This window comes from Lagenorhynchus albirostris, chromosome 20, assembly GCF_949774975.1.
Source record: "Lagenorhynchus albirostris chromosome 20, mLagAlb1.1, whole genome shotgun sequence".
NCBI classification, from domain to species: Eukaryota; Metazoa; Chordata; class Mammalia; order Artiodactyla; family Delphinidae; genus Lagenorhynchus; species Lagenorhynchus albirostris.
Window position 1 is genome coordinate 6,057,344 of NC_083114.1, and position 22,405 is coordinate 6,079,748.

The 22,405-nt window shown below is 47.6% G+C and overlaps 1 protein-coding gene across 3 annotated transcripts in view; it reads right to left on the bottom strand.

The window, feature by feature from the left end:
* Positions 1-2,711: 2,711 nt before the first annotated feature.
* The window catches only part of SHISA6 (shisa family member 6), a 240,967-nt gene continuing 221,273 nt past the window's right edge, over positions 2,712-22,405 (bottom strand). For 2 of the 3 annotated variants that reach the window (XM_060134841.1, XM_060134840.1), the window contains 2 exons: positions 4,881-5,033; positions 2,712-3,262 (listed from right to left, as the gene is read on the bottom strand). In XM_060134841.1, coding sequence (XP_059990824.1) covers positions 2,712-3,262; positions 4,881-5,033 — 704 coding nt within the window. Of the gene's footprint in view, positions 3,263-4,880; positions 5,034-8,808; positions 8,866-22,405 lie in introns of all 3 variants that reach the window. The other variant, XM_060134839.1, reaches the window with a different exon arrangement.

Here is a 22,405-nt window from a genome sequence, read left to right on the forward strand (position 1 = left end):
AGCCCCAGAACCCTCTCTTATCTGCTACAAGAACTTGTCCGGTAACTCAGCTTTGCTTATTCTGCAGACATGGATGGCACGACCGATAAATGAGATACTGCTGTGTCCCGGTTAAGACATCACTGTGTGGATTTTGAAATGAGGGACTGAACTGGAGCAAGTCTGTAGACTTCTTTCTCTTATTTCCTTTCTTCCTTCCCTCCCTCACTCCTTCCAAACCCAAGGGTGAAACAGAAGAATCATTTAAAAGAAGTAATGGTTCAGGTAGAAGGTTTTGATCCGAGTGATACCAGAGGTTTTAAACTGGGCAGCAGGAATGCTGGGATGAGAAATGTTTCGGAATCAATCTATCAAACAACCCCTGAGACAGACACACAGAGCTGGGAGGAGCATCGTTCTGAGGGCTGGAGGACTTGGTGCTGAGATGATGCTTCAGACACAGAATGAGATCTGGTTTCTGGTTCAGATACATGTGTGTGCAGACACCCGGGGAGGGGATTCTCACCCACTCACGTCCTTTCCCCTCTGCACCAGCAGGCAGCCTTCAAGGGGACTGGCCGAGGGCTGGATTAGAGAGCAGTGGGCAGAGAGGACCAGCTGTGACAGACACATATTCGTTTCCAGGAATCGTTGATTGCCTCCAGCCCAACCCTCTTAGCCTCACCTTCTGGACCCAAATCTCATAAACCCTTAGGGACCAGCCCTTGAGAAGGTTTATGTGTTTGTAAGGAAGGAAAGCAGAGTTATCTCTGGCCTCACAGCCTCACAGACCCAGTGGCACTACCCCATTGGGGACTTCAGGGCTGTGTCCCTCACCCCCAGCTCAATCCCCTCCTGATTCATGTGATGGTGAGCCTTGAGGGGAGGGGGGAGAACAAGAGCTTTGGAATTCTTGAATAAGTAAGAGGAATCAGTCAATTGATTTCTCTGTGGATTAGATTAAAAATTCCCAGGGCCGACACTGGGGAGTTCTCCCTGCCCCGCCCCCCTATTTAAAGGGCCATACATATTGTATGCGGAACTGGGGAATCTAAAAGCCCAGTTTAAGGTTTTTGCTTTTGGAGTCTGACCGTGGCGGCAGTCACATTTTTAGTATCATACCTTCACCCAATAGTCTGAAGCCGATTCCCCCAGCTCCAGCCCAGGGAGGTACCCTGGCCCTGAGAATGGGGGAGCCCCTTCTCTCTCCCACCGCAGGCTCTAGTCTCCAGGGAGTGGATGCTGCGTCGTTCACTGTCTGCCCTCCAGGTGGCTGTCACATCCTGCCCACCCCCCAGGCTGGAGGCAGAGAAGAGATGGGCTGGCGGGGGCAGCCCCCCAATAGAGCTGAGGTCATGGATCTGCCTGGCGCTCATTGCTCCCTTTGGGGGAGCGACTGGGGAGCTACTCAGTTAACTCCCAGACCAATAGCCTGGAGTACCACTATTTGCGTCTGCTAATGGGTCTCTGTCCCTTAGATCCAAAGGAGGCACTGGTTTGTGGAAGCAGCAGCCAGGAGAGAGTCATGGAGCTGCAGGAGAATGGGAGGTGTGGGAGGGGTGGGGAAACAGGCAGAGAGAGCAAGTTCTAAACAGAGAAGGGGCCAAGCAGGGGGGGCAGTGATGGGGAGAGAGGAGAAGGCAAGGTGCAGGACAGCCACCTGGGGTCCTCCTTGGCTGGGGCTGAGCTGCCCCTCTATAGAAGCCAGAGCCTCTGTCCTGCCTGACGTGCGTGGTGGGAGCCCTGGGCGATGGGAATGGCGAGCCCCTGAGGCCCAGGGCGTCACAGTCGCCTCTCCACCTCCACTCTCTGGCCAGGGGCAGGCGCCTCTTGGGAGAAAAGCAGGGGAGGGGAAGGCAGGCCAGAGTAGCAGGTCACAGTTCAGACCTAGAGGCCTGGAGGAAGTGTGGAGATCACCAGGTTGCTGGCGGGGGCACCGCAAAAGTCCCTGCACCCCGTCCCTGCTCTCTTCTGGAAGGACTAGAGCAAAGCTCCAGCGAACCCAGGGGTGGAATCTAAGGCTGGGGGAGGGGCAGAGACTTGTGGGCGGGGTAGCCAGCTGGAATGGGGCGGGGTTCCCACCCATGGAGAGGCAGCTGAAGGAAGGGAACCCCTCCCTGTCCTGGGGCTTAGGGGAGGGGCACAGGGCCCCAGGGGGTCGGCGGAGGAAGGGCCACCCAGTGGGGAGCAGAGAGTTCCAGCAGGCAGAAGAGAATCATTATTGTGCTTATGGACACAGCAGCTCCCTGGCTCTGAGAGAGCGAGCGGGCAGTTTTTAGGCACTAGATTTCTGTGATGCGGTTTTAAGTAAATGAATGAGACCGAGTAGCCTGTTCGGTCAGGGTGAGCCCCTTGACTGCACCCACTGGCCAATTCAAACCCAGGCAACTTCGGGCCAGGGTCAGGCCAGGGTCTCTGAGCCCCCAGGATGGGGAGAGGGGATGTGGGACTGAAAGGGAGTTGGTGACAGTCGGCGGGGGGCGGGGGGGTGAGACTGGGGCCTAGCCCCGCTCCTCCCTCCCCTTCGATTCTTCTGGAAGAGTGAGGGTGATCGCTTTAGATCCCAGGTCCGAGCGCCCTGCCAGACCACCGGCCGTGTCCCAGGAGTATGGCTTCCCGGGCAAAGGCGGTGCACCCCCAGCTCCTACAGAGGGGTCGAGGGAAGGGAGCCATCCAGAGCTGGAAGCTCTGCTCCAGGCCCCTCTCGACCCCTGGCCTGCCTGCCCTGCCGGTCACACGGTCACTTCTGTCTTGCTGGCTGTGTAGCAGGTGTGGTGGCCTGGGATGTAGTGCAGCTGTTCCACGGTGTTGTGTCTGCGTGAGGCAAAGGCCTGGCGCTTGGCTGCCGTCTGGCTGTGGCCCAGGGTGGCGCAGGAGTTACTGGACGCACTGGGATGGGAGTGCATCTTGGTCATGCGGTAGCGGTTCAGTACGGGCGTGGACACAAAGACATCCGTGTGCGAGATGGCCCGTGACAGGGACTGCTCGGGGAAGGCCGTCCGCTCCGGGGACAGCAGCGGGTCCTGGGAGTGCAGGCGCTCCGTGGAGAGCAGCTGCTCTTCCGACAGGATGCGGTCGTAGGGCATGCTGAACTCATCCGGCAGGCCCCGCTCCAGGGACAGGACCCTGTCCTGAGACATGGCCCGGAGGGGCCGGTGGGGCCGCTCTCGCGGCAGCGGCTTCTGTTGGGACATCTGGATGACGTTGAGGGGGAGGGTGCCACGGGCGGCCAGGTCGGGCAGGTGCCGCCTTCTCATGTAATACTCGTCTGCCTCCTTGTCAGCTGTAGGGGAGAGAGAGAGTTCGAGAAAGAAAGAGAGAGAGAGAGGAGTGAGCTGGGGCAACGCTGTGACAGTGCAGCTAGGATCCAACTAGGATCCTGCAGCCCACACAGGTAGAGGCTGTGCTTCTCCGGACCCCAGGGGTCTTGTTAAGTGCAGAGTCTGATTCTGACCCAGCTCTGGGGTGGGTCTGAGAGTCCACATCTCTAAGGAGCTCCCAGGCAATTCTGATGCCCCTCGTCCCTGGACCACCTTGAGTATCCGGGGTTAATGGACTCCCTCGAGGTCTCCAGGGAGTTCATGGCCCAATAGATGGCAAGCCCATGACCCTGAACTCCTGCTCCAGTACTGCTCCTGCCACGCCATGGTCCCGAAATAGAACAGCTCCCTGGGTCTTGCTGAAACACCCGAGGAGCAGCCGGCAGCTTTCTGATGAGGCTCAGAAGCTCTCTCCAAGGAAGTTGGGCTGCAGAACAAGACTCCTGCTAGAATAAAGCAGAGTGCTCCACCCAGGAGGCGCTTGTGAAAATGCTTACTGGTAACTTAGAAACATAGTAACACCTTCTCTGGAGTAACAGCCTATGCCTAGGAAGCCAACACATGGGCATCCAGCCTCCACACAAGCACAGAATCAAATCTACGCGTGCTTCGCCTGTGCCCACGGCACGAGCAGGCACCTCGTTCAGATGCTCCGCCCATCTCTCTGTCCACGAGGCCCCCCAGGCTCACCCTTGAACTCACCCAGGACATGCACAAGCCTTCTTTGCCCCACATTTCAGGAATGAGGCTTCCTACAGACAGCCTTCCAGATCTCTGCAGAATGTGGGATTCCCATTGTTAGCCATAGAAACTCACTGTTCCACCTTGGCGTTGGCTGATAGGGACTCATGGGCTGAACTTCTATCACAGTAGGTTACCCTGTACTGTCAAGCACAGGCTCGGCCCTGTAGCTGGGTGGTCATCGAAATAGACTCATTGGGAAATGGAGGCAGAAGGTCCAGGGGTTGGAAAACTGGAAGAGAAGACCTCTCCTGCCATGTACCTTCTTGACATTGTAACATCTGAAACCCATCAATCCCTAGAGCTCCCCAGACTCAAATGGCAGAGCTGGGACCATGGGATGTACTGGGCTCAACTCATGAAATGGGGTCTGTGCGTGGAGTGGGGAGTCTCAGGCTCCCAAGACAGTGTTAACGGGGTTAGGGAGGGAGCTGGCTTATGGGCCCTTCCACAGCCGGTATCTGGGAAGAGTCTCAGAGAAAGCTCTGGCATTGAGAGCCTTTACTCCAAGACAGATAGAGAGCAAGGAAGGCCCAGGGTTTGAAGAAGGCAGGTGTGGGGTGAGGCTGGGGAAAGGCTTTCTCTTATAGTTAACCTGGTACATGAGTTGAAGCACGGAGGATCCCATGGCCTCCATTCTACTGAGGGAGAAGATGGACTCATGCTCTAAAGAACAAAAACAAGGGACTTGTCTGTTCTCTTTTACTGTGCTACACCTTGCTCTTTGCTCTTGGGACACCCCGCTCCCATGCCCTCAGGTGCACAGCAAGAGAGTGAGACACAGGAAGATGTTGTGGAGGCCCCAGAGGCAGACCCCAGCCCCAGGAAAACCCCACTTACTTAGCCTCTTCAGGGATGAGTACTTGCTGGGATGGGTCTTCACTGCGGACTCGTAGGATGGGGGCAGGTGGGCCAAGTTCTGGAAGGAGCGGGAGAAGGAGAGGTCATAGGGCTCGGTGGCCGATGTCAGGATGTTGTTCATCCGAGGCTTCTCTGCAAAAGAAGGGAGGGGTCATGGCGTTAGTGGGGACAAAGGCTGGGGGGCAGGCAGGAAGGAAGCATTCAGGTTCCATCTCTCATCCCCGTCCTGCTTTCCTGGCCCCATGTGCTAGGACACAGGTGATGCTGGTGACTCAGCCTCCCTCAGTGCTCAGCTTCAGTTGCCAACAGGCCGGGGGGCAGGTGCTTTTGGCTGCACTGGCCATGATGGCAGGTTACCCTTCCTTGGATGGCAAACTCTTTCTGCCGGTATATCACTGGGCTGTCTGATGAAAACGTAAGCCTGATGGAGCTGGGTGAGGGGTGTCATAAAATCATCTATTTTGGTGTGAAGGTTCTATCCTTTCCCCAATAGCATTAGGCATACTAGCTCTCAGGCTCAGAAAATATCTGAGTTTGAAGGAGGTAGAGTGACCCATCTTGTCTGCATACCCATAGAACTGGGTCCAGGACCCAGCTCCACCGAGACTACAACCCACACTGTCCGCGAGGTAATTTCACCTCTCACGCCACCCCTTCCACCTTTGGCTTCTCCAAGCCCTACAACTGACAAGCTGCTGTGAGCTACAAAGCCATTTCCTCTTGTTCCTGCTCCTTCCTCTGAAGCCCCCTTAGCCATCTCTGAGCTGCTGGAGGAAAGAACGTGGGCAAAATGCCTAGTACATCATTCTGTTTTTCTCCCTCCATCCCTTGAGATTACAAAGTCTAAGAGAGAGAAGGGAGAGTTGTTCAGTGCCAGACCTGGAGAAAAGAAGTGGGGAAGACATGGAAGGGAAGAACAAAGAGAAGTGAGGTGAATGACTAATGAGGTGAATGAGTTGGGCTGGGCTCTGGGGGCCAGATTAGGAATAACACAGGAGTCATGGGAAGAGGACATGCAGGTATGGTTGCTGAGTGGCCATGAAGATGGGGTACAAAAAGGAATAGAGATCCGAGGCAGGAAGACAAGCATGCCTTGGTGCTTGACTGACTTGAAGCACGGCAAGAAGTTAACAGGTATTGCTGGGGAAACGGTGGTACCATTGCCAGAAATGAGGCAGCTGGTTGGCTCTTGCATCATCCCTCCATCCTCTTGGTTTGGGACATCCAAGAAAGGGCAGGCTCTAACTTTGGACAAATGTATCAGTGGTCTGTGTCTCCCTATGCCTCTTGGCAAAGAGGGTGCTGTGAACCGTGGGACAAAGAGGACTCCTAGGCTTGGTCCAAGGGCAACCTCAGTACAGGGAACTCCTGGCTTCTGTATCCCTTCCTGCCTTCACTGGTACCCTCAACACTGGGGATGGAGCCAGGGGAGCCCAGCCAATGAGCTGGTGTTCGCGCCAGCTCAGTACATATGTGAGGGGGTGGGGGATGCTCTACATCCCTGAATGATCAGAACATGCTGTACTGAAAGAGCCTCCCTGACACAGATCGGGACAGATACCAGGAAGTGGAGTGGGTAGGAAGCCGGGAGCACTGCTACCCAGAGCTGGGTAATAGTCACAGCCCCTTAGCTCTGGTTTCTTCACTTTTGGCCATGCTGGAGAAGAACGCACTTCCCTCTGCCTGTTGGCATCATACTCCCACTGAGCGCATCACTCAGCTCACCCACTTCCAAATGCAACATTTCTGGATGCTCTTACCCCTCACTGTTCTCTAAAACCTGCCACTGAGCCAAAGCCAGACCTTCCTTGCTTTTTCCCTCCACCATGATCGCCCCTGTCCCCTTGCTCATGCTCTCTCTCCTATTGCTATGCCCTTCCTTATTCTTCCTCTATGCAAATTCTCCCTTCCCCCAAGACTCTTTGCTATGACAACATCACATCTTTAAAGCCCCTATTGCTCTTCTGGTCAATACCACCCAGTTTAGTGTCTATGTGGTCTCTAATCATTTGACTTGAGTTGGTCTTGCTGATCTCCAAAGATTGCAATCTCCTTGATAGCAGAAGTCTTGCTTTCCAATTTTTCTGATGCCTTCATAGTGCTTGGCCCAAAATAAGGATCCAATTAATACTCATTTGCTAATCAAATAGACACAGGCTGCCTCTTCTCTTGAGAGCTGCTCTGCCAGCTCCTGGGAAAAGTGTAACATCTAAGGGAGGAATGCAGAGAAACCCTGCTTCCGCTAGGCTGCGAGCTGTTCAAGGACAGGGATCGGGTCTCATCTACACTTATCTCCTCATCTCCAGGTAGAAAAAGAAGACAGGAAGAAGAGGAGGGAAGAATGGTTCCTCCTTTTGTATTCAGGGGCTGCGCTTGTGTTGGCTTCTTCCGGGGAAAACCAGCTCATAGTTACTCTTTCAGAATGGTACTGAGCTAGCAGAGCATCCTCGTTTGCCTTTTCTGGCTCCTCTCCCTGCTGCTGCTTCATCACCAATGGGCATCCCCCAGGCTTTCTGCTCCTGCCTTCTGCTTTTCTCTTTCAGCCTTCTTGCACAGATTGCCCCTACTCCCAAGGCTTCTGTTACCGCTTCCAAAGCATAACTTACATCTTCAGCTGTCATCTCCCTCCAGACTTCATGTCTGCATTTCTGACTGCCTGTTGAGTGGTTTTTCTTGCAGATCCTACAGTCCTATCTGGCTCTCGATGTCCAGATCCAGGCTCACCATCAACAGCTCCATCCTCAGTACACTGGTTGCTTTCCTGATTCCTTAGATTGTGTTAATAAGACCCTCCATTCTTCTCATTGATCGTGGCTTTGCATTTTACTCATAATTGACTTTCATCAGCCATATTCAGTTAGTAACTAAGTTTTCCCAATTCTTTCTACAATTTCTTTCATATCTGAACCCTTCTTTCTCTCCCCACTGTCCACATCACCACTGATACCAGCTTCTTTTAACTGATCTCTCTGATTTCTTCCAGTTCTAATTTCTCCTAGGCCCGAAACCTGAAACACCTTATTAAACTGTTGCTTTCATCATATATTTCCACTAGGAGCTGAGCACTGGAGGGGGACATCAAAATAGTCCACTTCTGTTCTCCGAATTATAATGCAGAAATAGAGCAGATAAGAGGGGTAGGTCTCTCTGCCAGGTGAGCTGCAGAATTTATCTTTGTTTTGAGTTTCTCTCTCACTAAAATTTAATGGTGTTTTCATTATTTCATAGCAAAGACAGAAGAATAATGATAGCTCACAATTTACGTGGCTGTCACGTTCTATGAAGTTTTGAGCATGTACCAAAAAATAGTTGTTCACTGCAGTTCCAAATGGTAAGTTGTGATCTGGTGGGAAGACGTTGAAACCTAAGAGGGAAACATGGGTTTGTAACCCTTTGGCGATTTGCTGCCATGCCTGTGCTCTGCAACTTTCAGGTTCTTCCTCTGCTGGGAAGCTAAAGCTCAGGTCATCCAGTTGGGTTTTGAGTTTTATTAAATCTTAATTAGTTTGGGGAGCATCAATAGAATTTTTCACATCTCATGTCATTACTAAATGGTACCACAAGTAGCCTTGGGCAAAGGAGAGTGTTCACTCCTTGCTGTGGACACATGGAATTTATGGCTGCAAGAAGTGATCAAGATTGCAAGTGAAATGCGTTAAGAAAGGGACTTACTCTTTCCCTTTCATGGCAGAAGATTGCTCTGATATCGGAGACAGACACTAGGGGGACAATTGTCTAAAAGTGAGAGAGAGGCATTGTGGCCCTGGAGGAGGGCAGGTACCTGGCTCCTTGCACCTTAGCTTCAATGAGCCAGTGACCATGTTTGATGCCATAATAGGCATCAGTAGTTAGGATGGAGCCACCTGGAATGAGGATGGAACGCAGAACACTCTCAATCATCTCTCACCATGTGTAGGGGTCTGGGTAGCGCTGCTTAAAATCGGATGGTTATACTGATGATCACCTGAAAATCACAGAAAAAAATTTTTTTAAAGAAGAGTTCAGGAATTCCGTGGTCTCTCCAACACAGAAGCACCTCTCTTGACTTCTACTATGCTTCTCTGAGTCAAAGCAAGCACTTCTTAAAAGCTCAGACCTTTGGCTACCCTAGAAATGGGGCAGGTCCTTCCTCTGCTGTTTTTGTCTCTCTCCTTCTGCATTAGGGCTTCCTCTGTCACCATGATGACCCACCCACATCTGTGGATCTGGCTGACCAGCAATAGAGGCTTTGTTGGGGTGGAGGAGGAGAAGGATGGAGACTAGGGGACATTTGGCAAATACACATATGTGAGATAGAGAACTGGGCAGGGGAAATAGATCCTTTTTTGGGGAGGAGGGTGTTCAGGTATGGTTAGCCAGGAAGAGGATGCCATAACTTAAAGTGCTTACACTTTATGGGACTTTGATTTGTCCCAGGTCTTTATACACAGGTATCTGGGTGCATCCTGAGATGTGACAAGCTGACATGAACTGCCCACTGCCTGGGATCCAGAGTCCTGGGTTCTAGGCTCTGCCCTGCCTATAAGTAACACAGCCTGATTTCAAAAGCATTGGTTTTAATTAATAATGCAAAAGTCCACATTGATTGAACAAGCCACAAAATTAATAGAGCCATAGTTGCTAAAGCCAGGAGTTCAAGGTATTCTGAGGGCTTCTAAAACTGAATGGTTTGGCTTACCACTAAAGCACAATTCAACATTGTATTATGGCTTCAATTTGACATTGTATTTTTGGGTTTTGTTGGTGCATGCATCTAATTTCAACTAAAGCAAGGGAAAGAGGAGGCATGAGGTCTTAGCTTTAGTTTTAAACCGTGGGTCACAGCTCTACCATCCTCTTAGGTCTAGGTCTGCTTCCATTTCCTGGATGAAACCATCTTTCCTACCTTTGGCATTATACCTTCTGGCTACTCATTCTTAAGCTCCTTCACTAGATCCCTTTTTCTGTTTTATTCTCTAAATACTAGTGCTCCGTAAGGCTCAGGTGTCTTCATGAAGACTTAGGCTCCACCTTCTTGCCCGAATTGATAGGTCTCAAGTCTACACCTCTAGCTTGAGGTCCATCTGGTCTGCAGGGTTAGATTTTAAACTGCTTATGGCCATCCCTGTGAAATTCCTGCTCTTAGCCCAAACCATCATGTCCCAAAGTGAGCTCATCATTTTATTCTCCCAGTGCTCAAGCGCTGTCCATGGTACTGACGTTCCATGGGCTTGGAAAGCGAAACTTCAGTCCTCATTCACCATTTCCCTCCCTTCAACCTCCGTATCCATCCAGTGAATCCCCAAATCCTTTTCCTGTGACCATATCCTAAATCCAGGCCCACAATGTATTTTTTTGTTCACATTTCTCTTAGTTCTAGTCTCTGGCCATTTCCAAGACAAATCGTGCTGTGTGCTCCTACCAGACAAAATTTCCCATACCAATGGAATCATTTATATCATTCCTTTGGTTCAGACCAGGGTCTTTAAATAGTCATGGACTCTATCCAGTGGGGTATAGGTTTGGGCGGTAAGCCAGCATTTCTCACATGAAGATATTCTCCCTTCCCAAAACAGAATATTAAGTTATATCCAGGGAAAAACTATTTGCCAAATGCTGAATCAGTTCATATAAATAACTGAAAGCAGGATTTCTTGGTGAGCACACTGCCAATTGCCTGATGTGATGAGGTGGGTTCATGGATTTCCTCATATTGAACTATTCATCTATTCGTAGGAAATACCTTACTTGATTTTTATGTCTTATTCTTTCCTTACAACACTGGATCCCATCTGCATATATCTCATTTAATTCCTATGTATTCATAAAGAAAATTTGCATTTTTTGGTGCTAACATGGCAGGTTTTTGTATCAAGATGATGATTTTGTAAAATCAAGTGCATAGTGTTCATCCCTCTGTATGCCTTGAAACTATTAATAGAGCATATGAAAGATCTGTTCTTTGAAAGTTGAAGGAAGGCAATAATAAAAATGCCTGGTATCTTTTGGGGAGTCCTTTGGTTTGCAGCGTGGTAGGGGGTTGGCTTGTTATTTCACTGACTGTACAACAACTTCGGGAGACAGATGCTGTTAACATCACCAATTTAGCATTAAGGAAACTGAGATTTGGAGAGGTTGAATAATTTGCCCAACAGGTGAAGCTGGGATACAAATCCAGGCAGGCTGGCACTAGAGCCTGCATCCTTATGTATCCTGCCTGTCATACTTGGCAACATTTTCCTTGCATATTGATTCATCCACATTTTCTAGTTCTACCTTCAGTTTGTAATTTCTGTTTTTCTTAAATCCATTAAACATTTGAAACTTTATTAGCTTAAAACTGTAACATGCCCTCAATAAGCCTCTATATAGGAAATTATATTCCTTTTCTCAGTCTTGTGTTAGTATTTTCTGGATTAGCAATTTATTCCCGTTAGTCTTCTTTTTCAAACAACTGCCTCTTTACACATGAGGGTTATTTTCCTCTTCAAATCATGATTTTATGCTTTCAGATTTGTTAATTCCTGCCTCCTAATTTTCTTTGGTTCGGTTTGTTTTTCTTTTCTAATTTATTTTTACTCTTTTCTGTCCACAATATCGGGTCTTTAGCTCTGAATCTGTCTCTGGCACAATCCCATGAGCATCAATATGCAATGTTCTCATTGCTGTTAAGTCCTAAAGGATCTGTAATTACAGCCTTAATTTTCTCTCTGACCCAAGACTTCTGTAGAAGAGTGTTGTTAACTTTCAAAGCGTTTGGATTTGTCGGTTTGAACTTTTGCCATTTTATTGTATTGCGGTCAGAAAACAGGGCCTGTACAATTTCTGCTTTGAGGAATTTATTGAGGTTTTCTTTTGGGGCCAATATATGATCAATTTTTTGTGAATGTTTCATGAGTTATTAGAGAAAAGGTATTACTTTCTTCTCATAGAGTATAAGTTGACATATATCTATTAAATCAGATACATGAAATATATTATTCAGTTCCTCTCTATCCTAACTCATTCTTTGCCTACTTAATCTGTCAAAGACTGAGGGAGGTGCCTCCAGCTATCCCACCACTGTTGGGTTCCTGTCATTTTCTCTTTGTATTCGTTATAGAATTGGTTTTACGTATTTCATAGTTACATTGTTCAGCACAGAAAAAGCTCATGTTGCTTATGTATTCTTTGTGGCTTGTACCCTTTTTCAACATTACATAACACTTTCTGTCCTATTTCAGGCCTTTTTTTTTGCCTTTAAGTCGGCTTGATCTGATATTTATATTGCCAACCCAGCTCTCTTTTTGTTTGCCTTCTCCTGATAAACTTTGCCTATCCTTTTGTATGTAACCTTTCTGTGTCATGTTGTTTTATGCTTATCTCTTGACAAGAGTGTACAATTTTACGAAAATTTACCTATGGGCCAATTGGAGCTCCTTCTCTAGAAATTAGGAACCATTAAAAGAGAGAGATTTGGTCTCTCTGCATGGCTGGACCTAGGCCATGTAAACTAGGTAGCTATGGCCAGTCTTGTAGATTTGGAAGAGAGAAAGTCAGTCTTTAGAGACTATGGCATATCATATTTTACAAAAAAATGGTGACAGTTATATTTCTAGTCCCACACGCTCTCCCAAAACCTTCCCATTCCCCCATGAGATATGGTCTCTTCTCCATGAAACTGGAGGGCCTTCCTGACTGCCTCAATGAGCATCGCGCAGCAGAAGTAACACTGCATGCCTTCCACAGCTCTCTCTCTTCTGACACACTCAGCCTTGGATCCCAGCCACCATACTGTAAGCAAGTCCAGGCCATGTGCAAAGGCTGCCTGTAAGGGCTGACAGCTCCAGCTCAGGTATCCATCAACAACCAGTGTCAACTGCCTTTGACTGCATCAACTGTCAACAGATGTATGAGTGAGAAAGACTTCAGATGATTCCAACCCCCAGCCTTGTAGATGTCCAAGCTAACACAAGTGGATCAGAGACGAGCTATACCCACTGAACCCTGCCCAAATCAGAGATGTGTGAGCAAAATAAGTGTTGCTTTTATTGTATTGTTCTCTAAAATTAAAATTTTAAATTTGAGGTCATTGTAGATTCACATGCAACTGTAAGAAACAATACAGATATCTTGTGTATCCTTTAGCCAGTCTCCCCAGTAGTAACATTTTGCAAAACTATAGCACTATATCAAAACCAGAATATTGACATCGATACAGTCAAGGTATGGAACATTTCCATCAGGAGGCAGAAATGATTCCTCATGTTGCCTTTTTACAGCCACACCCACTTCCTTTCTCCATCCACCCCCTTACTAACCCCTGGTCACCATTAACCTATCCATCATTTCTATAATTTTGTCATTTCAAGAGTGTTATATGAATGGACTCATACAGTATATAACTTTGAGACTGGATTTTTTTCATCAAGCATAATTCTCTGCAGAATCATCCAGGAATGCATCAATAGTTCATTCCATTTTATTTCAGAGTAGCAAATATTCTGTGGTGTGGATATACCACAGTTTAACTATTCATCTGTTGAAGGACATCTGGGTTGTTTTCAGTTTTATGATATTATGAATAGAGCTGCTATAAACATTCATGCGAACTTTTTTGTGTCCAGATAAGTCTTCCCTTATCTGGGATAAATGCTTAGGAGTGCAGTTGCTGGATTGTTTAGTAGCTACATGTTTATTTATTTATTTATTTTTAAAGAATCTGCCCAACTGTTTACCAGAGTGGCTGTACCATTTTACATTCCCACCAGCAATGAATGAGTGATCCAGTTTCTCCACATCCTTGCCAGCATTTGGTGTTGTCAATATTTTTTATTTTAGCCACTTTTAGCCTTGATAGCTGTGGAGTGATATCTTTGTAGCTTTTGCTTGCATTTCCCTAATGGCTAACGTTGTTAAACATGTTTTCATGGGCTTATTTTTCATCTGTTTATCTTCTTCAGTGAAATGTCTCTTGATTACTTTTGCTTACTTTCTAATCAGATTGTTTACATTTTTCCTGTTAATTTTTGAGAATTCTTTTTATCTGCCAGATAATAGTTATTTGTAGGATACATGATTGGTAAATATTTTCTCCCAGGCTGAAGCCTATCTTGTCATCCTTTTAACATGGTATTTTGCAGAACAAAACTTTAAATTTTGATGAAGTCTAATTTATCAGGTTTTTTTTTTTCCTTTATGGATTGTGCTTTTGGTGTCAAGTCTAAAAACTCATTTCCTGGCCCTAGGTCCCAAAGATTTTCTCCTTTCTTTCAACATGTGTTATAGTTTTATGTTTACGTTTAAGTCCATGATCCATTTGGAGTTAATTTCTGTATAAGGCATGAGACTTAGGTTGAGGGGTTTTTATTGTTGTTGTTTGTTTTTTGCCTGCAGATCTGATGTTCAGTTGCTTTAGAGCCTTTTAAAAAGGCTCTCTTGGGCTTCCCTGGTGGCGCAGTGGTTGAGAGTCCGCCTGCCGATGCAGGGGACACGGGTTCGTGCCCCGGTCCGGGAAGATCCCACATGCCGCGGAGCGGCTGGGCCTGCGAGCCATGGCTGCTGAGCCTGCGCGTCCGGAGCCTGTGCTCCGCAACGGGAGAGGCCACAACAGTGGGAGGCCCATGTAACGCAAAAGAAAAAAAAAAAAAGGCTCTCTTTCCTCTACTTAATTGCTTTTGCACATTTGTCAAAAAGTCAGTCAAACATATTTCTGTGGGTCTATTTCTGGGTTTTCTATTCTGTTCCATTGCTCTACATGTCTATTCCTCTGCCAATACCAGACAGTCTTGATCATTGTGGCTACATGATATTTCTTGAAATTGAGTAGACTGAGCGCTCCCACTTTATTTTTCCTTTTAAAAGTTATTTTAGCTATTCTAGGTTTTTTTTTTCCCTTTCCACATAAATTTTAGAATATTGTCTGTATCTTAAAAAATCTTGAGAAGATGTTGATAGGAATTCTGTTAAATCTGTATATTATTTGGGGAAAATTGTCATGTTTACTCCATTGATTCTTTCATCCTATGAGCGTGATATGTCTCTATTGTACCATTTTAATTCCTTTGACTTTTTTTTTTTTTTTTTTTTTTTTTGCGGTACGCGGGCCTCTCACTGCTGTGGCCTCTCCCGTTGAGGAGCACAGGCTCTGGAGGCACAGGCTCAGCGGCCATGGCTCACGGGCCCAGCCGCTCCGCAGCATGTGGGATCCTCCCGGACCGGGGCACGAACCCGTGTCCCCTGCATCGGCAGGCGGACTCCCAACCACTGCGCCACCAGGGAAGCCCCCTTTGACATTTTTATTATATCTAAAAGTTATTTTCTTGGGACTTCCCTGGTGCAACAATACTTAAGAATCTGCCTGCCAATGCAGGGGACACGGGTTCGAGCCCTGGTCCAGGAGGATCCCACACGCCACGGAGCCACTAAGCCCGCACAACTACTGAGCCTGCGCTCTGGAGCCTGCAAACCACAACTACTGAAGCCCACACACCCTAGGGCCTGTGCTCTGCAACAAGAGAAGCCACCACAATGAGAAGCATGCACACCGCAATGAAGAGTAGACCCCGCTCACCCCACTCACAACCAGAGAAAGCCCGCACGCAGCAACGAAGACCCAACACATGTCAAAAATAAATAATAAATAAAATAAACAAATTTTTTAAAATAAATAAATAGAAATAAAAGTTATTTTCTTAGTGATTGCTCTAGGGATTACAATATGCATCTTCACTCATTACATTCTTTAGAACTAACTTATTTCCAGTAGAACATGGAAACTTTCCCCAATGTTGCTCCAATGAGCCCTCCCCTATTGTACTATAATTGTCATATATTTATCTATTTATCTATCTATCTACCTATCTGTCTTTCTATCATCTACCTATGTATATGTATACCCAATACTACAGTATTAAAATTATTTACAAAATTTTAAGTCTTTTCAAAAAGTTAAGACATGATAAAAATATGTGTGCTGAGTCTCTCACATTAACCACATATGTATTGTTTCTGGTGTTTTACATTTCTTCCTGTGAATTTGAATTACTGCCTGGTGCCCATTTCCTTTCAGCCCATGAAGTTTCTTTAGTATTTCTTATAAGTCAGGTCTGCTATCAGAGAATTTTCTCAGTCTTTGTTTATCTGAGGATGTCTTTATTTCACCTTTCTTTGGAAGGTTAATCTTGCTGGATATAGAATTCTCGGCTGATAGTTTTTCTCTTATCACTTCAAATAGGTATTTCCAACTGCCTCTGGCCTCCATGGCTTCAGATGAGAAGTCAGCCATTAATCATTATTGATGCTCCTCTAATGTGGTGAGAGGGCAAGGGTGTCACCCAACACTCCAAATCGAGTGGGTCCCTTCTGACCTAACAGTAGCACAGTTGCCAGTACTCATAGCCTGCCCCATCCTGGCAGAACCTCTGTGATGACTGATCTGTGGGGAGGCTGGGAGAAGTCCTAGGCAAGAATGTCATAAACTCTCACTATTCCTACCTGAAGTTCAGCAGTTTTTCACACGTAAACACTTCTCAGGTGGTTGGGTACTTTTTGATCAATTTTTAGAGCACTGAAATGGCTGTTTGTATCAATGTTGTCCAGTTTAGCAGCTGTTTGATGGGGAGAGGATTTGCTCACCTTCTCACTGGGCTTCGGCTTACCTCCTCCAGGTTTTAGGATACTTTCCCTGATCACACCCCTGCTCCTGTTTCTCCACCAGGCTGGTGGAGTCTCCCTCGCAGCCTGGAGACCTCAGTGCCCAGCCAAACAGATGTTGGGGGAGGAGGTAGGGAAGAAAGGGGAGCTCTGGCTGGGTCCTTAGACTCAAGGTGGCTCAAAGGTGTTTTCAAGCCTTTTGGTATCAGTAAAATCCCCAATACATTTTAGGCTGAGCGTTTTGTATCCAGAGAGAATGAGATCTGTGTCCAGACTCATTCACACATTTTAATAGTTAGAATATTGGCTGGGAAAAGTAATTTGGTATTGAAGACACTTCGTAGGAGGGCATAATAGGTTCCAAAATTCCTCTACCCTGAGATAAAGGGAATTACTTCTTGCTAAAACCTGACATATTTTCAGAAATAAAGAGAAAATTCCACATGAGGCTTTTTGCTGGCTTTGCTGTAAGTGGGGGCTCAGTGGTCCCCTCTATCTCTTCTTGGTTGCCAGGGGCAACACTGATTCCATGTGAAGACCACCTGGGGCTCACATCAAAGCAGGTACTTGTGGGTCCCTGTAGAACAGTGTTTCTAAGACTGGCTCCATGCAGTCTTGAAGGTTCCTTGGAATTGCCTCAAGGGCTACCGTATAAGAGATAGAGTCTGGTGGGTGATGTTTTATACTTGTTGCCCCGACCCTGGCCTCACCCAGAGCAGCTTGGTTTCCATCTGTCTTCTGTGTTGGGCGTCTACGTAAGATTTCATTTGGGGAGACAGTTCCAGTGTTTGCAAGTATAAAATCAACGGATCAAGCTCAGTATCTCATCTTAAAGGTGAGAAAAGAGGCCCTAAGAAGTGAAGTGACCTGCCCAAGATCACAGAGTTGGTGGCAGACAAAGGACTAGGTCTTACTTGTATTCTTTCATGGTGCATCATGGGCCAGAGCTTGTGTGCTATTTACAAAGACTCCCTTGTGTTCTCCAGCAGGGGTTCCAAAGAACTGTGCATTTTCTGGTGGCTCTGCCCCTCTTTGCTAGCTGCACGTGGCTGTAGCGTACACCTGGCTTCCCTGAAATGCTTTGAATTCTGGGGGTGGAGGGAGAATGGGGGGTGGTACTGGGTCAAATAAGTGTTGGATCTTATCCTTCCTCGTGGATATTCACCATGCATGTTAAAAGCTCCAAGAAGTCTAGCCATGAATAACCCATTTCATTAGTTATTTGACCATTTTTTTAAACCTAACGGTCAGGGTGCAGACAGGAAACAGATATACATCCAATTGGGTATTTTAAGGGGACTCTAATAAAGGAACTATTTTCAAAGGTGTGAGCAGGATTTAGGAAACCCATAAAGGGTAGAACAGTACCCTGGGACTAGTAAGAGTTGGGGGCTTCATTCAAACCTGTTGTGGCTGGTAAAGGAAGGGAGTGGCTTCTGCAGCCCAACGTGGGAGAGAGCTGTGTAGACAGGGCCCCCTGACCTTCAGATGAGGGACAAAGCCGGTCCCCCACGAATGTACCAGGAGGTAGCCTAGGAAATAAGTCTCCCAACTTCACTCTCCTCCATCCCTTTGATCTCTTGCCAGGATTCGCTGTTTACCAAACCCAACTAATACCCATAGAACAAACTATTCCAATGAAGCAGTCCATAAAGGTCAGCACCTAGGAGACTGAGTCGGGTGGGGAGTCAATATGGAGGATCAAATGGAAAAACCATCCAACGCAGACGTGCTAACTCTTCCTGACAAATGCTACTCTACTACATCCCGAAGATGGTCTGTGGGGGTTTGGGCAGATGGTGTTCTAGGTAATGGAGTTTTGGGGTGAGTGAGCAGCTAGGTCTTTTTTTTTTTGGGCTGCGTTGGGTCTTCGTTGCTGTGTGCGAGCTTTTTCTAGTTGCAGCGAGCAGGGGCTACTCTTTGTCGTGGTGCACAGGCTTCTCATCGCCGTGGCTTCTCTTGTTGCGGAGCATGGGCTGTAGGTGCGCGGGCTTCAGTAGTTGGGGGACGTGGGCTCGGTAGTTGTGGCGCATGGGCCTAGTTGCTCCGTGGCATGTGGGATCTTCCCAGACCAGGGCTCAAACCTGTGTCCCCTGCATTGGCAGGTGGATTCTTAACCACTGTGCCACCAGGGAAGCCCAGCAGCTAGGTATTGATGTGGGAGAGTCAAAAGCAGAATTTGTGCCCTACAAAAAGTTGGGAGGCTAACAGTCCCAGGAATTTGCCTGGAGCTCCTCTCTACCGTGATGTGCATACAGTGTGTTGGATTTGGTCTCTCCTTGGACTAATCAGTGGATCACATCTCCACTCCCTCAATTCCCACTCTCCCCTACCCCTTTCCTTCAGGGAGTCCTGGGCCTTGGCACAGTGCCCAGTCAGAGCCATCAGCCTCCTGATGGATTGAGCTGGATAACATAATTCATTAGCGCTCAGGATTCATGGATCGATATGCTGACAAGACTATAAAGTGACAAAATGATCTCCATTGGAGCTCCAAGGCTGCTTGAAGGAAGCAGAGAAGTAAGGTGGGGCCCACACACCTAGAGCATCTGTGTAGACCATCCGTGGTGAGCAGGTCTCTTAGAACTGGAAGATTCTGCAGCCCCCCACCCCCCGGCCTCTGCAGCTGTGGACATTGTTGGATCCGGCAGTGAGTTTCCTCATAGTGGTGTCTGGTTTAACTGCTAAGGGAAGTGGCTAGTTTTCTCTGTGGAGCAAACAAACTGTGTGCTTACATGTGTGTGCATGCAGTTCTGTGTCTGCGTGTTTGCTTATGTGCATGGTTGGAAGGGGGAGAGGGTGAAAGAGAAAGAGTGATTTGGTTGGTGGTGGACATTCCTGGTGTGAATTCAGTGATAGATGTAGCAAAAGCAGTTTCCGTTGAGTGAGTCAGAGGAAGGTTACAGGGAACAAATAATACCCAAAGACATCAACAATGATGCGATTAATGGGTTCCTGAGAGTACAAAACAAAGAGGTAGTCTGCATATTGGTTATAGATTCTCAAGTCTCTGGTCTCACCAGCACACGCTGGAATTGCTATGATAGCCTCTGAATTTCCTCCCTGCCTCTAGTCTTTGCCCCTTTGGGTCCACCTTGTGCACTCCTGCTAGAATAGTCTTCTTTAAAGAATTACTTTTACACAATTTTTAAAGGTTACTTTCCATTTACAGTTATTACAACATATTGGCCATATCCCCCGTGTTGTGCAATGCAGCCTTGAGTCTATCTTACACCCAATAGTTTGTACCCCCCACTCCCTCACCCCTATCTTGCCCCTCCCCACCTCCCCACTGGTAAACACTAGCTTGTTCTCTATATCTGTGAGTCTGCTTCTTTTATGTTATCTTCACTAGTTTGTTGTATCTTTTAGGTTCCACGTATAAGTGATATCATACAGTATTTATCTTTCTCTGTCTGACTTATGTCACATAGCATAATGCCCTCCGAGTCCATCCATATTGCTGCAAATGGCAGAATTTTCTTCTTTTTTATGGCTGAGTAGTATAGAATCGTCTTTCTTAAACACCAATTTCACCCTGGCCTTTAGCCTGTAAGTATTACAAACTACCAATAGGTTAAAGCTTAGATGCCTAACACCAAAGACTTTTGAACTACTATACCTAAGAATGACCTGAGGAATTCATTTAAAAAAATTGAGCCCTTCCCCCATCCCATGAATTATGTGTTAGGTGACCCTAGACAGGCCCCAGGAATTAGGGGTTTTTTTGTTTTTTTTTTTTGTGGTAGGCGGGCCTCTCACTGTAGTGGCCTCTCCCGTTGCGGAGCACAGGCTCCGGACGCACAGGCTTAGCGGCCATGGCTCACGGGCCCAGCCACTCCAGCGCAGCATGTGGGATCCTCCCGGACCGGGGCACGAACCCGCGTCCCCCGCATCGGCAGGCGGACTCTCAACTACTGCGCCACCGGGAAAGCCCAGGAATTAGTATTTTTGTAAGCGTCCTGGGTGATACATCTGCAGCTGGAATCTGGACCACACTTTGAGAAATGTGGCAGATGTCACTGCATTTTCGTATGATTTAGGCCTATTTCATCTCCCTCAACACAACAGTGACTTCTAACGACTGGTTTTCCCTCCGCTGTTCCCAACCCCCATCACCACCTCAGCGCTTTGCTCAAAAACATCTTCCACCTAAACCACTCCTTCCCTCCTCTCTTCCTCCAAACCCTTCCAGTCTTTGGTGATAATACTCCAGTTTCATCTCCACGAAGTCGTCCTCAGGTCCTCCAATGCACAGTGATGTTCCCTGCCCTTCTGATAACTGGAGCCTTTATGTCTGCCCCCATTTGCTTTTGGTGCCTACCTGTATATCATTTTGCTTTTTTACGTCTCTGTCTCATTCATTCACTCTTTCCAAGATGATTAAATACTTCGGCATGTAGGGCACTTCTCCCCAGCTATGAATACATTGAACATTGCTGGAGGTGGAGAATGATTGTACTTCTTCTGTGTTTACCTTAACACCATCCTCCCTGGGCTGGGCCCCTCGGGGCACTTGTACAATTTGTTGATGAATGAATGAGTCAATGAATCAACTCTTGAGGCAGTGGAGGATGGGCAAGAGGCCATGGCAATGACATTCGATTGCCCATCCTCCTTTCTCTTCTCGTTCTCTCCCTCTTCTTCAGCTCAGAGTGGCAGATTTTTCTGGGCCTGTAGCCAAGTGTGTGGGTTGTAATATTTCGTATGTGTCTGAGTATGAGTGTGTGTGGAGGTATAAGGCCCCCCTCCTTCCCCACCTCAAATCCAACCCACATTTCACACTTCTTCTTGAGGATTAATTGCCATTCTAATGCATGCCAGCACAATGCCTTTCATCTTCAGGGCTTGAAAAGGTCGATGCAGAGAGGCAGGCCTGTGAGTCATGGTGTCGGAAGGTGGGATTCCTCCCAAGATGACTGGTTGGTTGCCAATGACACTGTGAGGTCACCCATCTCTGTGCTTCCAGCCATTCTCTCTCCTCTGCCTTGGTCTCCTCTTCAGAGGCTTTGACGACGGGTCCCCGGGGTCCCACCCCTGAGAGTCTGACTTCATGTTAGCCCCCCACAGTGGGCCTGCTCTGCTTCCCCACTTCTGGCAAGGATTGTCATTTTCAATGCTACCTGAAGAAAACGGCCTCACATGGGTTGTCAGTCCCACAGAGGAAAACAATGTGTCTTCTGCCAGATTCCCTTAAAAAGACAAACTTAGGGCTCCCTGGGAGAGCTGCTTGCCACCCGCTGGGATCTGCTTCTCCAGGAGAGCTTCGGCTCATCTGGGCCTGGAGGTACCCGAACAGTGTTTGCTCTGATCGCAGCTATTGTCATCACCACAGGAGTCTTTACCGTCCCCTCGACTCCAGGCGACTAGTCATCCACCGGGTAATAACGACTTGAGCATATTCCTGAGAGCTATTTAAATCCTACCCATGGAAAGTCAGCCTTGGAATGCCCTGGGATTACCTGGAGCGGGGTAGGGGACGAGTCCCAGGTACGTGATGCTGTGGCTTTGGCAGAGAGTGGGATGGTATTGGCCTCTGACACTGGGCCAAACTGGCCCGTCAGGTGGGCTCCCTCAGGGGGTTTAAGGCATATGATAGTCCCTCAGAAGTGTGATTATTGTGAGACTCGATGGCAAATTCCAGATTCTTCTCACCCCCACCCATAGGCGTCCCATCCTACAATTTCCTGAGCTGGATCTAGGCACCCAGCACATCTACTGGGTGACACAGAGTAGCTCGATATTGCAAAAAGCAACTCCAGTTGAAGTAACTAGAGTTAGAGGGCATGTAGTCGGTGGGGAAACCCTGAAATATCCCGAATAAAAAGTAGGCCACCAGAGGGTCTGCAGCTATCCTGTAACTCTTATGAGCTGTGAGTGTACCTGACACA